Below are 15,944 nucleotides of genomic sequence, written 5' to 3' on the forward strand. Positions count from 1 at the left end.
TAACATTTAGTTTCTGCTAAACAACAAGCGCTTACTTATGATTCGGATGTCTCAAAGGGATTGTTGGGGCTTGGACGAGCCTTTACCACTTTATTTGAGGATGCAGAGAAATTAAAAGGCTGCCGATGAGAGCTGCTTTGAAATTGACTAGCCGGGATTGAAACTAAGATGAAAGCCTGTCTGATATCCTCGCTTCTTTTTGAATGACTAAAGAAAGTAAACGCCCCGCCCAAGATGAAAGAATGTAGGGGCCAATTCTTGGTTGGAGTTGGTTTAACTGAGCAAAGAGTGCCGCTACAGAGTTTTGCACTTCAGGACCATCATGTTCTTTTTCTGGTCCATTGTATTGTTTAGGTTTCTCAAAGAAGATAGGAAGAGCGTTCTATATCCTCAAGAAGTTATTTCAAGAAATTCTCTTACTAATTCAAATTAAAAACACTAAGGCACTCCTCAAATTAAGAACATCTGCTTGTAGAGATGTTGACCTGTCCAAAGATATTCAGGACAAGAACTAGATTCTTATTCACAGACCATTTTATTCTTTTTCCTTGTCGACAACATAAAAGATCCACCCACTCGATTGCGGATCCACAAATGCAGTTCCGAAGACACAGCTGGTTGTCGCAATTCTAAAAGTGACACCGACTTTCGGGCTTGCGAAAAAGAACTAAAACTAAACAGGCAAAACAATTCCGCAGCTTGAATTTAAAGCCAACAAAAGACATGCTCAACCCATTGAAGAAACGCTAGTGAGTGATTGTCTGATCATTGAACTCACAACAATCATGGTAGTTTCCTCACTGTGCCAAGAACTTGCACTTCAGCCTCCAGGACAAACTCATCACCAGCTAAGTATTCCTGAACGGTAGTCAGTGGCAAGAAGGAGGGCATACCCCACTTTTTATTTGGACCACTGAACCAATAGAAACCTGCAAAAGAAGAATGAGCTGTATCAATCTTAAACTCGGCAATAATGGTGGCAAACCAAATATACCAGCTTATACTTAGTACATGGGGTGACTATGCCACAGCAGGAAAGAAGGATCAGAACCATAACACGTTTCGTTATAGTCGACATTCCAGCTTTCTTTGCATTCCATTTTGATATAATTGAGCTTAGCTAAAGATTTTGCGCTGGCCATCCATTTTAGATCCGCAGTTACCTCCTGTCATCTGATGCGTCCTGCCAGCTCTCCCTTTTAACCGAATGGTATAAGTGGCTTTGACTTTCTGATCACCTGAATCTACTAAACAAAGAAATACGGAAATGTTTTTGTAAATGTTATGCTGGTCACCCCTTGGACAGAGTTGTAACCTCCTGAACACACGAGATGATGATAGAAAAATCAGAACAAAGGAATATGCAAAAAAAATAAAATAAAAGGGCTACGGGTAATATAAGAGCTACCAGTTGTGATTCCCTGCAGTGAAAACGTCAGAGTAGCGATCATTCCCCAAAGTAGAGAAGTTTGATATCTTCCATTTGTGACTAACAGGCTGCGGACACGCTTCTAGTGTCAAGCATTCACCCAGACCTAAACTTTTGATAACATAAACCTCCACTCCGAACACACAAGTGTCATCAACAAGGTAGCCATTTGACGGATTGATGAAAGTTTTGAGCGGCATAAATCTTGGAATACCCCATTTGGGCTTCATTGCATGAAACCTCCTGTTTTTCCCTGCAACATATAAAGCGAGAGTTCTCCAAGCCACCAAAGGTGTAAATCAATTTTCCTTTACAAATTTATGGGAACAAACGTACCTTCTCTTAACAAGCCATCATGAATTTGATCGAACACAAAGAACCTAACAGTTACATTTATCTCCCCGTCAACTTTCAGAGGATTGGCCTCAGAAACAGTCAGATACAGGGACACGTGATCTTCTCCCTCGTTACTCGTCTCCATTAGGATAGATAATCAATCTCCTACAAAATGACAAAACATCAGATTGAAGAAACATATACACACGAAGAGTTTCCGTTGTTAGCTGAATAACAACAGGTTTGCCCATTAAAAGACATTCAATTTTGAGACCCTTGAGCAAACTCTCTATCCTCAACGAACACGATTGGAGCCTTTGTTTCTTTCAATGAAGGACCGCATCACTACTCATAGCAAGCAATTGGGTAGTTACCAATAATCGCATGAAACAACCCCCATTAACCACATCTTTACTTGGAAACCCAGATACACTAGATTCATCTGAGCCTCCTAAAATGTCGATTCAATCAGAAAGAACAAGACAACCTAAAAGACACCCTCAAGCCTTTGTTATAACAATGTATGTACCATGATATTCACTGTCAATTTAAAGAAACAATAGAACCTAGAACAGAGCGAGCATGGAGCAGCACGAAAATTTGTGCTTGCAAAGAGAGATTGTAGATATACCACGTCTGATCACCAACTTTGAAGTCGTTCGTCTCATACATGGTGATGTCGTTCTCTGATAACAGAGAGAAAGACTCGATCTTGAACACATAATGCGCCGGCGATATCTCTCTCGTCGCTGTTGTTATCTCTGCTCAGTTCAACACACCCCCCAAAAAAATCACAAACAGTTGAAACAACAAAAACCCCAGAAAGGGAAAAAGAAACCAACTGAAGAATTATCAATAGACACATCGCATTCTTTTTTTTTTTTTTTTTGGGGGGAGGAGGGGGTGGGTGGGAAACTCGAAGAGGGAAACTGTACAGTGTACCATGATCTTCGTCCCCCCCTTCAGCAGCATTCAAATCTGTTGCTTCTCTTTTTCTCTTTGCCATTGTATGGTTCTTCAAGTAGCTACAGTACAGAGGATGCTTGATGGCTCCGATGGCCTTAGGTGGTGTGAAAGGAAACGGAAGGAAAACAGACTTTGTTTGTTTTTCCCCAAGAATTCAGCCACTTCGGTACGAGGAAATCACGATTGAAGAGGCAGAGAGATAGAGAACTGAAACTGGGGTTTGGAAACTTTTTAAGTTAAGAGAGATAATTTGTACTTCTTTTACAGATTTATTGGAAAACTTTGCGAAAGTCCAAATTTTGAAGAGGGTTTTGAGCGATTATCCCAAACAAATATTTACCCTGATTCTTTTTGTGTATACAGAATATTCGCATAATAATTTCTGCTACGTGAAGTACGACACTATTTCCAAAAAGTAGAATATCTTCATAAAAGAGTCGCGTAGATAGGCATCTCGATATGTGTATACGCCAAAAGAGTTCTTAGATAATTTAAGGCTGCGTGTGGTAACGTTTCTGTTTGCGGAGCAACTTGTGGAATAGAAACAAGTGTTTCTATTCCCGGCAACGATTTTTGGATAACTGCATAAAGTTTATGTTCCCCGAACAAAAAAAAAAAAAGAAATGCGGTTGATAACTGTAAAAAACTTGTTCCTAATTTTTTTATTTAATTAAGGGGATTATATATTAAAATTAGGATGTCTTTATCTTTTAACTTACCAAATCAAATTAAATCTCATTTGTTCAATCTACTAAATCAAATTAGACCAATATATATATATATATATATATATATATATATATATATATAAAAGTAATTTATGCATGATTTATCAAATTACAATATGGATGAGATCAACTATAAAATAAAAATAAAAATAAAAGAGAAGACGAATTGGAATTAGATAACGAGTACATCAAATATGTTTTTTATAGATGGGAAAAATTACAATTATGAGTCACACGTAAATGTTCCCAAGTAGCTAAAAATATGATTACCTTTAAACATGGACCTCTAGAAAAATATTAATTGCACTTTGAGCGAAACCGAGAACTAAAATGAAAAATATTTATGCATTTAGGTCCTTTTAGTCCAATTGTGCAATTGTTCCAAACATGAGGATTGAAATCGGATGCGGGGTAACAAAGTCTCATGTCATGACTCTAAAAGTAAAAATTTTTAGCTAAAATGATTTAAAATGAAATTTTTTAGTCAACTTAGCATTATATTCAATGAAGAAGCAAGTGGTCCCAAACCGATTTTCTAAAAATTTAAGAGCCAAAATGAAAAGGGAATTAAAATAAAAGTATGGATTATTTTTGTGCACTTTTCTGACCACGAATATTGTTTTTCCTAATTTTCGGCTATTTTAATAATTAAAATAAATCCGAAAAATGTCAAAAATTACGAAAATTATTTTTTGTTCAAAATTGGCCAAAACTTCCAAGGTTGATTTTGTAATTTTATGAATTTTTTTGGTATTTTTAATTAATTTTTTAAAATAAAATAATCAAAAATCAAGTGTCAACATCGTACAAGAACAAAAGAGAAGAAAGTGTGTTCAAAATCAAAATTGTTCCCAATTGTTTCTAAAAAATGTTCCAAATATATTTCTAAAAAGTGTTCCAGGAACACAGAAGCAAGTTTTTTTTATTTCTTGTTTCTGTTCCAAAAGTGTTTCTATTTTTCAAAAGTGTTTCGGGAATACTTTTTTACCATACACGTTTTCCGGAGTGTTACCATATGTAGCCTAAATTGAGATTCGTAAAGTAAAAACGCATGATGTGCAACTTCATTATTAGCTCATGAACTTACAATGCCAAAATACAATACATTTATTCAAAACTCAATAACAGCGACAACTATGATGATAAAGAGAGAGATTGATAGATTTCTCTTTATATCCTATAATTCTTTTTTTCCCTCGATTTTATTTTGTTTTTCCTTCCTTTTAAATACAGATTTATTAGATGAAATGTATCAGTGTAAAATGTATGTACGTTTATGAGCCATATATAGTTTAGCATGCCGTTATGTTATGTACATATATGTGCATACATATATCTATACATACTAATGGAGAATGTTCAGACCGCCGAGTACCAAAGGCACCGGTCCTTTTAGCTGTTTAAGATTAAAATAGATCTTTATTAGGTATAGTTAACCAATGTCGAGAGGTGCTTCTTACGAAGACCCTTTTTATAATTTTGTGATAAACGAGGGAATTTATTGCATTTTTTACTTAACATTACAAAAAATGCGAATCTCTCAACCCAACCAATTTCTACCAATGCATGCATTTGCTGATTCTGATGGGCTCTACGTTAGGTTTCAGATTTGGGAATCACGCCCTTTCATTCTAAAGGATGCTTGGGAAGTTTCGAGACTGTTGCGCCCAGAGAGACTCCTAAGATGACGGTCATCATCGACATACTATTTCAAATGTCAATCGTTTTATCCAGAGGATGTGCGCTGTTTCACCGAATAACAAGACTCTTTTGACTCCTCAAAGCAGGTTTGTTTTGGTCGAGCTTGATTCGATTAGGTCATGAGTTTTCGGCTTTTGTAGCAACCCCGCATTGGGTGCAATGCACCGGATGCGTGACCGATCCTTGTATGCTGATGATATCCTACGATGCAAGCGGATCTGAGTTGTCGACAACTTGCACTTTCGGCTTTGCCCCATGGAGACTGAGGTAAAAAATGCCAATAGTTGCAAATTGTTCAACGAGTATCAACATGACTAATGAGTAATCTCTAGGAGAATCTGACCAAAGGCAGAGAAGCCTGCATAGACCTAAATGCATGAACACATCCAACCCATGAATTGTTGTCCCGCAGGAAAGAGCTATCCGTGATTGTCTGTTTATGAACACGTGCAGTGCATATATTGCTGTCATGGCAATTTGCTAACTGTGCTTGAGCACCATGACTTCAGCTTCAATTACACATGAATCATCCCTCAGGCATTCCTGAACCGTTTTCAGCAGCATGAAAGACGGCCAACCACAGCTCCTGGCAGAGCTACTCAACCATACATTATAAGCTGCAAAGTAGCAAAGACAAGGGCAAGAGTGCAGAAAACTTCAGATTGGAAACAAAGAGAGATTACAGCAGTTACTAATTATATGACTACATGAAAAAACCAAATTCACTATTGACTAACGGGTGCGATTTATTTAGCTGTGTACTGTGGCGAGACAGAAGCTCGTCGTGTGATTGAGAGTGTGTATCGGTATGACTTTCTATTTTCGCTACTATTTACGATGGCCTTGAAGTGTGGCGCTCATCCCACTCATGTAGCTACAAAACTGAGGAAGTAGAGAGATAACAGAACTGAAACTGTGGTTTGGAATAGGATTGATTCATATTCAAACTTCTCTTCATTCTCTGGGCTCAGTCGAAAATCGCTCATGATATCCCAAACTTTGCCACCATTGCATCATAATCGTAATCCCGACTTTTTAAAAGTTACAGATTATTTCCTCGATTTGAGGCATCATTGCACAATCTTTCTTAAATTTTGTAATCTGATTTTTTTTTCTCTTCATAGATATTATGAGTTACCAAAAAAAGAAGAAGATGAATTACCTCGTTTTCCATAACAAAAAAATATTTTTTTTTTATCTCCATTTACTATGCATCCTCTCTAATTTCTTCTTAACTTTATTACTCATGTAATAGAGTTTTTCTTGTCATTAATTACTATGCAATAGAAAATTTTGCGACTACAACCAGGAGCTATAATGCAAAATGTGTTAAAGTTAATTTCTCTTTTAACGGTCTATTGTGAAACATTGCTAAAGTTCAAACTTTGCATAGGATTTTGAGCGACTATCCCAAAAACATATTTAAATTGATAATTGTAGTTACAAAGGCATCTTTCTCAAGTTTTGCCAATATACTAATATAATAATAATCCCCTCAAAGCTCGTTTGCCAAAGACTTGAACTGAGTGTGTACGCTAATCCGCTTATAAGTTTAATCGGCGGAAAATCGCGTCCTCACACATCACCCTGCTCGAGCTCCACGCTTCCCTCGCCGTTGCCATTGGCGGAATTGCCGGTGCCGTGTCCAAGCCGTCCATCGCCTCCATCGTCTTCATTATCGGCTTTGTCTTCCTCGGCATGACCTCTATTTTGCCTTTTTCTGACATATATATCGGATAGCATCTTCAAGAGTGGCCAGGAGGCGCATTTAAAAAAAAAATTGAATCTATCCTCACGGAAGAGAGTACTATCAACAGTATAGAGGGTGTTAGGTTTCAAACTAAAATACAATTGGAAAATCGCAGTTTGGAAGTAATTTGAGAACACCTCTTCCCACATTACCTAATAGGAGCAACAACATAGAACACACAAGCAACCAATGAATACACATAATACTTTGTTTTCAAGGAAGGTAATACTTTGGAATTAACATTCGAAACAGCTCTTTGAATTTCTTTCTCCACCTCACAATGTGCCAGTAAATAGCGCGTACCATGAATCAGTTTGGTCATAACAAAGCCATAAGTAAACACTCTTGACGATATTAACTTAAAACACAGTGAATTAGCTCAATGAGGATCCAAATTATGCATTAACCATAGATTCCTATATGATTTCTAGTCGAACACAAGTATGTCGAACTATAGTAAATAGATCCCAATTAAGAAATTGATATCTAAACTCTTACCGTTCCTCCACCAATGACAAGCCCTTGTCTGCTAGTCATAAAATTAATCGCCTTCTTCATAGTTATCTCCGAATATGAATGGGTTTCCTATTTCTAGTATGGAGTTTAATTGTTTGATAGCTTTAACTTTCAGGATGTCTAACCATTTCATATACATAATGCGAATTTGCAGGGGTGTTAGAACGGAACCAAAAAACCAAACCGAACCAAAAAAATTCATGCATTGTGGTTCGGTTCAGTTTTTGGTTTGGATAATGAAAAAATAACCAGTTTGATTTCGATTCGATTTATGTGGACGTGAAAAGAATAACGTGAGCAAGTCTTCCTACTTCATTATGGTGGCTAGCTCAATCCCAATGTACGGTGTGCACTAATGTAGCAAATTGTCGCTCTTTCGATTCCCCAATTTGTAACCTATTTAATCAACCATTTTCTTCAATTGCACTTTCGTGATAAGTTTTAAGACTTCTAGTGAGTATATCCCAAAACCTAATTTTTCCTTTTCATTTCTTAAAAAGGTATTACTAATCTAACATATAATTATGACGCGATTAACATGGGATTACTCTAGAATGCGTAAGCTCCATTAAAACAACGAGATTCCCACACTTAGATTTGAGTGGAGCAAAACTTTAAATCCATGTGGAATTATAGAGCCCCTTACTAACCATTACTGAACATGGAAACTTTTCCAGAAACTGTTGCCGTGGATCATTTTCACCCTTAGAATCCACTCTTTGGCGCGAAATTAGCCAATTAGTTAAGTTAGTCAACAAAGAACATAACCGCAAAATTCTTGGCGTGACCCAAAATAAGTCCTAAGGCAGAACCAGCCGAAATGGGCTACTTCAGTCTTGGTCGTCGGGTTCTTATTTGCACCCATGTACAAAATAAATTGGTTCGCTTACCATTAACAGCTTTGCTTTTTCGGCAAAGACTACATATAATTAAAGAAAACTGAAATCGACCATGTCCACCGACTGTGAGTCGAGAAGCGGCGGTTAATCGTTAAATTATAAGTTAAATATTATCATCTGATGTTCATAATTAATCGTGAAATTAGAGGAAATTAAGGGAAAGATCTTGTCTGATGCTCAATCCCGTTGCTAATCTTCAACAATTCCTCTCTTTGGATTTTTTTTCCTTTTTTGTTGCTGCCGGTTGTGAGTCCCCTCGGCTGGGAAAGAAGCCGAGTCAATTGCTCTAGTCAAAGGGTCAGCGTTAGGCTTATCAACACATGACACGTAGCCATGGGCATCAATCAAGGATAACTCAAGCTAAAAAAGATCGATCTAAAAAAGGGGAAATTCCAGGATAACTTTTTGCCCATCTAAAGTATACATTCATGTGTATATAGATATCCAAGAATGGAACATAAAATTTCGTATATCACTATAATAGAAAAGAAACGCCTCCAGAAAACATTCACCGAGAATTGAGATTCTGAGAGAAAGTAGAGATAGCCTAATTCCATATAACAGCAAAATCCCATCATCAGTAAAACTTCTCTAAAGATAAAAAAAAAAAAAGACTCCCGCCGGTAAGAAATATTAATGCAAGATTAAGTATGATTAAATGATTCGGTCACTCAGTTGATGGCTAGTCAGCTTCACGAAACACTAATTCGCCTTGCGGAGAAGACTGAAAACGAACCTGCTCGCAATAGGATCCCAATACATCCCGATCTCATCGCCGTCCGCCAACCCCTTCCGCTGCACAAACTCCTTGTTCCAACACCCCTTCAGCACATAGGATTTCGACGATATCCAGTAAACAAACACCAGTTGATGCTCGGAGCGCGTGTCCGCGTCCCACACGACGACTTTGTCACCCTCCTTGCTCTCGACTCGCTCCACTCTCTCTTTGCTCATGCACGGGAGCAGGTGGCTCAAAACGCCCGCCCGCGGTATCAAGAGCCTCGACAGGTGGCCGAGATCGCTCTTCATAAGCTTTTTCTTGATCTTATAAGGGTCGTAGAGCAGCGTCAACTCTGTGGAAACGCCACTGCATCTCTCTTCCTCTTCTTCACCTTCCCAGGCCTCTTTCTTCGGTACCTTCGCGTCCGAGAAACCCTTGGGATCAGGCGTGAGGGGGAAGAAGTTGCGAGTCACCAACTCTACTGCAGATGAAACATCATCTGTTGCCCCTTCGTCGCGGTTCTTCTCCTGATCGTGCAGATGAGAAAGGCACGACGACGAGTCCGTCAACTGCAGCAAGTGGACCTCGCCTCCCAGGTGGTCGCTAATGGGCTTCTTCTCACGATCGTGCAGATAAGAAACGCACGCCGAAGAGTCCATCGATGGCGGCGAGTGGACCGCCCCTCTCAGGACGCCGCCTACGGGAGGCGATTTGGGGCCGAAGAAATCGATGAGCTTCATGGGGTTTTGGTTTACGATACAGGAAAACACTTTGCGAGAACGACGAAGGCAACGGTTCAGAGAAATTGAGAGAGAGAGGCTAAACAGAGAAGACAACGTTGGAGAGAATAATAGAAAAACGCCGACATGGACTCGGTGGCTAGAGAGGGATATATAGTTTACCGTTGGAATTGGGAAGGGAGTGACGTCATCAACATTGGAGTGAGGGGTTTTCCTAATTGGAGTCAGGTTAAGATTACTAGTGTAGGTGGGGTTATAAAAATAGAAATATTTTCTTCAAGATCGATCTAAAAAAGGGGAAAAAGGGGAAATTCCATTATTTTCTTATAATGCTTCAATTATATTCTCCAGGATAACTCAAGCTAAAAACGATCGATCTTGAACATATTTGCGTGATCTACCAGATAAAGTCCTTTTTTCAAAAAGCCGTTCCATAGCCATTGAATTGATCCCCTCTTCACCATGATGTGGGTGTGTGCCTTTCTATTTCCGACAGAGTTCGGCCGAACTTGACCTCGACCCTGGCAGCTCGTCTCTCAAGGTCTTCTAATGACTGGAAATAGGTGAAGGCGGCTACTCGAGGTCTGGCCAGACCAGGTATGTGAGTCTGACCACACCTCGACCAGTCCCCTCACCCATTTTCCAATCACCGGCCGGAACTTCCATAAACGGATTGCTCAAGAGAAGCTAATCAAGACCAAGCTCGGCCAAACATTTTCTTATTCCCATGTTCAGACCGTCTAAATCCGGAAACAAAACCCACTTGAAAATCATGCAAGGGAGGATGAGCTTGAATTAGTAAAGGAAGAGCAAGAAGGAGTTTATTCTAGAAAATATTGCATAGATCGGCTCCTCCACATCACCATAGGGCCGGCCCATTCAATGGATGACATGTGGCGCCACGTGTGCTCCTGGATCCCACTATTCCTCTCTTCAGTGCCTCCTCCCTATCTTCATTTTCTACACTCTTCTCAGCTCTCTCCTGCGTCTGCGTCTTCCCCCATCTCTTTCCCTTTTCTTTTTTTTTTGTCAAAAGTCCCCCAACACACCTAACCTCTCCCTCTCTCTACTCTATGGCTCGCAAAATCGAATGATGACCACCGCTGCCACGATCCTCGCCCCGTCCCTGATACCTTCGCCTAAACATCTACGATATCCATCGCCTAATGTAGTGTGTAAAAGAAGCTTTGCACCATCTTTGAATTCTGTACATCGCCTTTTCATTTTCGTTTTCGTCTCCTCCTTCCGAAAGGAAAAGCGCGCGCGCACTCTCTCTCTCTCTCGCTCGCTCGCTTTTTTAGCTCCCAAAAACCGCATTTTATCGTGTTTCGCTCTTTGGAATCTTTTCAATCCTCCAAAGCTTCCCTCGTCAGGATCACTCGCGAGCGAACACGTTGCCTGGTTCGCGAACCGAATAGTTTGAGCATGGAAATTTTTCGATGCTTTTTATAATTTGAGTAGCCATGAGCTGTGGCTTGGCACACAGCTTCACTTCCTCCAAAGACAACGTTGAGGACGTCTAGAATCGCTCCATGTTGGAGTTTATCGCTCATCTGTGATTGGCCTTCAGGCATGTATCCTTTGAGGAAGTCCAGAAGGTTCTGGAAGCGATGCTAAATGATGTTGAGCCACAAGGTCGAGCACCTGATAGACGAGCATGAGTCATTTAAGAATGTTGCCTGATTGTCACCAATAACGAGATCCAGACGTAAATTCTCTGGTGAAAGAGGATGAAGTTTTACGAGGCAAGTGAATTAGCTTAGATGTTGTTAATTGATACAGCAAACACATTATCTTTTCTGATGATGATTTGAGTGTATCTTTGGCAATTTACGAAGATAAGCATGAGTTATATTGTTATTGCTACATTATGATATGCATGCTGGAAAGGAAGATGATGTCGAAAGAAGCAAAAGGGTTGTATATATTATACCCAGCGAAACTTTCTTGTTTTTTCCTTATTCTTTCTATGGATTGATGAATTGGGAGAATACGGGCATTGGAGCTCTATTAGAAATTAATTGCTAAGACCGTCACCGGTAGATGTCTCAATGTGATAGCTAATTTGGGTTCATTTGTAGTTGATATTTTTATGATATGTGGGTAATGCGCAACAAATAAATTTCAACCATCACTGTGCAACTTTAGCATATTTCTATGTATAAACTAAATATGCCATCATGCTTTCAGAACAATAAGATCTTCTTAGTTATCTAGATTGATTTCAACCGTTAACACTTACAATTTCTAGCATATATTGCCTTTTTCACTTGATGGAGAGCCCCAATAAAGGAAATTGAGTTAATTATTATTGATGATGACATAGTTGGTCAAGAAAATTTGAGTGGAATGATTTTGCCATATTATAAACCTACAGTTAACAAACATTTTGGCGAGAGTAATTAAGGGAGAGCGGAAAAGAGAGCTTAAAAGGAAAAGAGGTTTGTGCCTCAATCTAATTGAGGGGAAGAACAATTATATCTATTATGGTGCTTGTGTAACCTGGTCTCAAGCTTATGGAAGGAAAATGAATCACAATATTTCCATTCAGATTTTCTCATTAGCTCTTTTTCTAAAGGACTTAACATATTTATTGCCAAATATGTTCGAGACATGATTATTGTCAAACTGCATAGGACAGGAGAATACTGAAGTAAAAGCCTTCAAAAACGGCTCAAGTAAGTTAAAAGCGTTAGACTATAATGCACATGAAAATAAGGTAAGCTCAAGCACTGCTAAGCCAAACGATTGGGTTCATTTGCATGGTACATGATGAAACAATGTGGAAGAGTTTCTTTCAGATATGAAAAGAGATTATGAGCTATGTATGAAGGCCGTCTGTGCCGTTTACAGACAACAAAATTTATTTTGAAAGATAATAGAGAATAGCATTTGTTGGGATTTCGGCGGTCTTCATGTCCTAAGGTATTGACATTTACGCAGCTTGAATCCTAACAAATGCTATTCTCCAATGCCTTTCAGGCTAAATTTTGCTGTTTGCAAATAGCATAGATAGCCTCCACAAATAGCTCCTTAACTCTTTCCAAATGTGGAAAACTCTTCCACATTCTTCCTTCCTCTACCATGAAAATTACTATCGTAGTATAATTTAGCAGAATCTGAGCCTACCTTATTTTCATACGCCATATAGTTAAAAACGTTTGGGGTTATTTGCATGGTAGATGATGGAACAATGTGGAAGAGTTTTTTTTTTAGATATGAAAAGAGATTATGAGCTATATATGAAGGCCGTCTGTTCTGTTTATAGATAACAAATTTTAGTTTGAAAGACAATGGAGAATAGCATTTGTTGGGATTTCGGCCGCCTTCATGTCTTAAGGTATTAATATTTACGCAGCTTGAATCTTAACAAATGCTATTCTCCAGTGCCTTTCGGGCTAAATTTTGCCGTTTGCAAATAGCATAGACAGCCTCCACAAATAGCTCCTTAACTCTTTCCAAATATGGAAAACTCTTCCACATTCTTCCTTCCTCTTCCATGAAAATTACTGTCGTAGTCTGGTTTAGCAGTAACTAAGCCTACCTTATTTTCATATGCCATATAGTTAAACACGTTTAACTTACTCGAGCTAACTTGTTTGAACTTCAATATTTTTCTATTCATACTGTTTGACAATAGTCATGTTCCGAACAGATTTGGTAAAAATATGTCAAGTCCATCAGAAATAGGAACTAATGACAAAGCTCAATGGAAACTTTGTGATTTATTTTCCTTCTATCAGCTTGAGTCTTACTTACACTAGCACCAAGCCATGTATGTAATTGTTCTCACGTTAATTAGATTGAGACGTAAACCCCATATACTTTTAAGCTCTCTTTGACCCCTCTCTTGATTACTCCCTCCAACATCTTTGTCAACTATAGGTTTATGATATCATAACAAATTTCCACCATCAATATTAATTACCTAAATGGGGTTCTACCATCACCTAAAAAAGACAACACAAGCTAGAGATTTTATGGTCTAAAATCATCTAGATAAATAAGAATATCTTATCATTATGAAAGCAAAATAATTTATAGATTATGTGCTTAGAATATTAGGGAGTGACATAGTTCCAAGATGGAACTGGGAACTTGGGAATCAGATCGGTGGAAAAAGGTCTAGTTCTAGGTTCCAAAAATTAGGGAACTTATTCTGACGGGTAGGTGCTAGGTTCTAGGTCCTGAAACCCGGAACATGGGACTAAGTGTTTGTGTTTTTTTTTTTCTATTTTGTTGCGCGACCTTTTTGTACTCCATAGAGTCCGATGTGTGAGTTTTCATTTCTGGCGATATCCATGGCTGAGATTTTTACATTCTCAATGTTTTATATTCTTCGCGTCTAATTATGAGTTGTGGTTGGATTTTAGTAGCAAATAGTGGTAATTAAAAGTGATAATTAACTGCAATCTAGCAATTAAGAATACAAGTAGAATTTGGGTAAATCTTGGAACTAGTAATTGGGTAGCATTCCAAAAATTGGAGAATCGTTTCCGATTGGTAGGATCCAAGTTCTAAGTGAAACTTGGACTGTCCATGAAGCTGCTCTCCCCAAAGAGAAATGCTAATGTTTCACAATATCCGCATAGAAATTACATGATGAGTATTGGCCATGAATACGTAACATTATCAACTACAAATGAATCCAGATCAATTATCACATTGAGTAGTTTACCAATTACAGTCTTGGTAACTAATTTGTAATAGAGGCAATGGCCATATTGTCTCAATTCATCACTCCATCAAAAAATATAAAGAAGAATATATCCAATGAATCTATCTTCTTTTTATGCCATCTTTCTTGCCAACATGCATATCAAACCGTAGCACCAACAATATAGCTCATGTTTTATCCTCATTAAGTTGCCAAAGATACACTCAAATCATCACCAGTAGTGATAATATGTTTGTTGAATCAAACCAACATTTGAGCTTCATTCACTTACCTTGTAAAACTTCATCCTCTTTCACTATAGGCTTACCCCTTAAACCTGTTGACAGCTACAAGCAACCACATATGTCATAATCCAGCTTCTTGCTCACATTGCGCATGAAGGAGATAGTTCTGTCAACCATATAATTATTTCCATGCTAAGTAGAGCCATGATCACAACACGCATCCATATTGATCAAGCCATCATGCTCTCATAAAACCACTAGTTCCCCTTCTCTGTAGCCCGAAACACATTGCTCCTCATTTTTCCGCATTGAAGTGTCTCTTTCTAGCTGCAAGACTCTCTAGTCCAAATTCTTGTATTTCTTCCCCAAACACTCTCCAATTTCCTCTTTGTGCCCTCCAATTCATCGTTCTTCCTTCTCAGCTCATCCAATATCTCCTTCAAACTTGTTTCTCCTCCTCCTCTCCCTACTTTCTCCATTACATCATATGTGTTCTCAGCGATTTTTGGTCTTTTAGCGACTGCACATTCATCTCTACTCGCTCTACATTTTCATAGCTCATCCTCGAGGCATAGTTTCTCCGAATTTAGATGCTCAAACTCATTCTTAAATGACTCACTTTGGCTCCTCAGGTGCTCGATCTCACGGTTCAACCTCCTCTGAATCACTTCTAGAACCTTTTGGACTTCCTCGAAGGACATGCCTGAAGGCCAATCGCAAGGAAGCAATGAGCTCTGACAATGAGCGATCCTAGATGTCCTCAACATTGTCGAAGGAGGAAGTGAAACTGTGTTCCAAGTCACAATTCACTGTGATTGAAGATACAAAAAGCTTGGAAATCTTACCACGTACAAGCCGTTTAGTTCGCAAACAAGGCAACATGTTCGCTTGCAAGTGTGGCTATTCTCCCAATTGGTAGTGATATGGGAGATGACGGGTTTAGAGATAATGTTGAGTTAGGGAACATCAGTACTCAATCGGCATGGGGGTTCTCCCAAGCCCTTACCTCATGTGGCATTGGAAGAACCATTTTAATTTAGAATTCTATCCTAGAAGTCACTACTGGACTATTGGGATTAGCTAGAAACTTAGTATGGGAGAAGAACTTACTTCCTATTTACCCAAATTACACTAGTTGTCTAACTAGTACCCTTTCGGTACCTAAACTTGATCTTTTGTTAACTAAGCGTCACATGCAATCTTTTTATCTATTTATGATCCTCAAGTTCTTGTCCACTAAGTGTCCATTGATTGTA

At 38.7% G+C, this 15,944-nt stretch overlaps 1 protein-coding gene across 1 annotated transcript; it reads right to left on the minus strand.

Annotated features, from left to right (window-relative positions):
- Positions 1 to 783: 783 nt before the first annotated feature.
- Positions 784 to 1,773, minus strand: LOC125315258 (MATH domain and coiled-coil domain-containing protein At2g01790-like). The gene is made up of 4 exons (XM_048279712.1): positions 1,766 to 1,773; positions 1,409 to 1,682; positions 1,162 to 1,318; positions 784 to 924 (listed from the first exon to the last, which is right to left on the minus strand). Exons 2-4 carry the CDS (start codon positions 1,657 to 1,659, stop codon positions 784 to 786), a joined length of 549 nt encoding a protein of 182 aa, XP_048135669.1. The 5' UTR covers positions 1,660 to 1,682; positions 1,766 to 1,773.
- Positions 1,774 to 15,944: the final 14,171 nt, after the last annotated feature.

Source organism: Rhodamnia argentea, chromosome 5 (assembly GCF_020921035.1).
Source record: "Rhodamnia argentea isolate NSW1041297 chromosome 5, ASM2092103v1, whole genome shotgun sequence".
In the NCBI taxonomy this organism is placed as follows: Eukaryota; Viridiplantae; Streptophyta; class Magnoliopsida; order Myrtales; family Myrtaceae; genus Rhodamnia; species Rhodamnia argentea.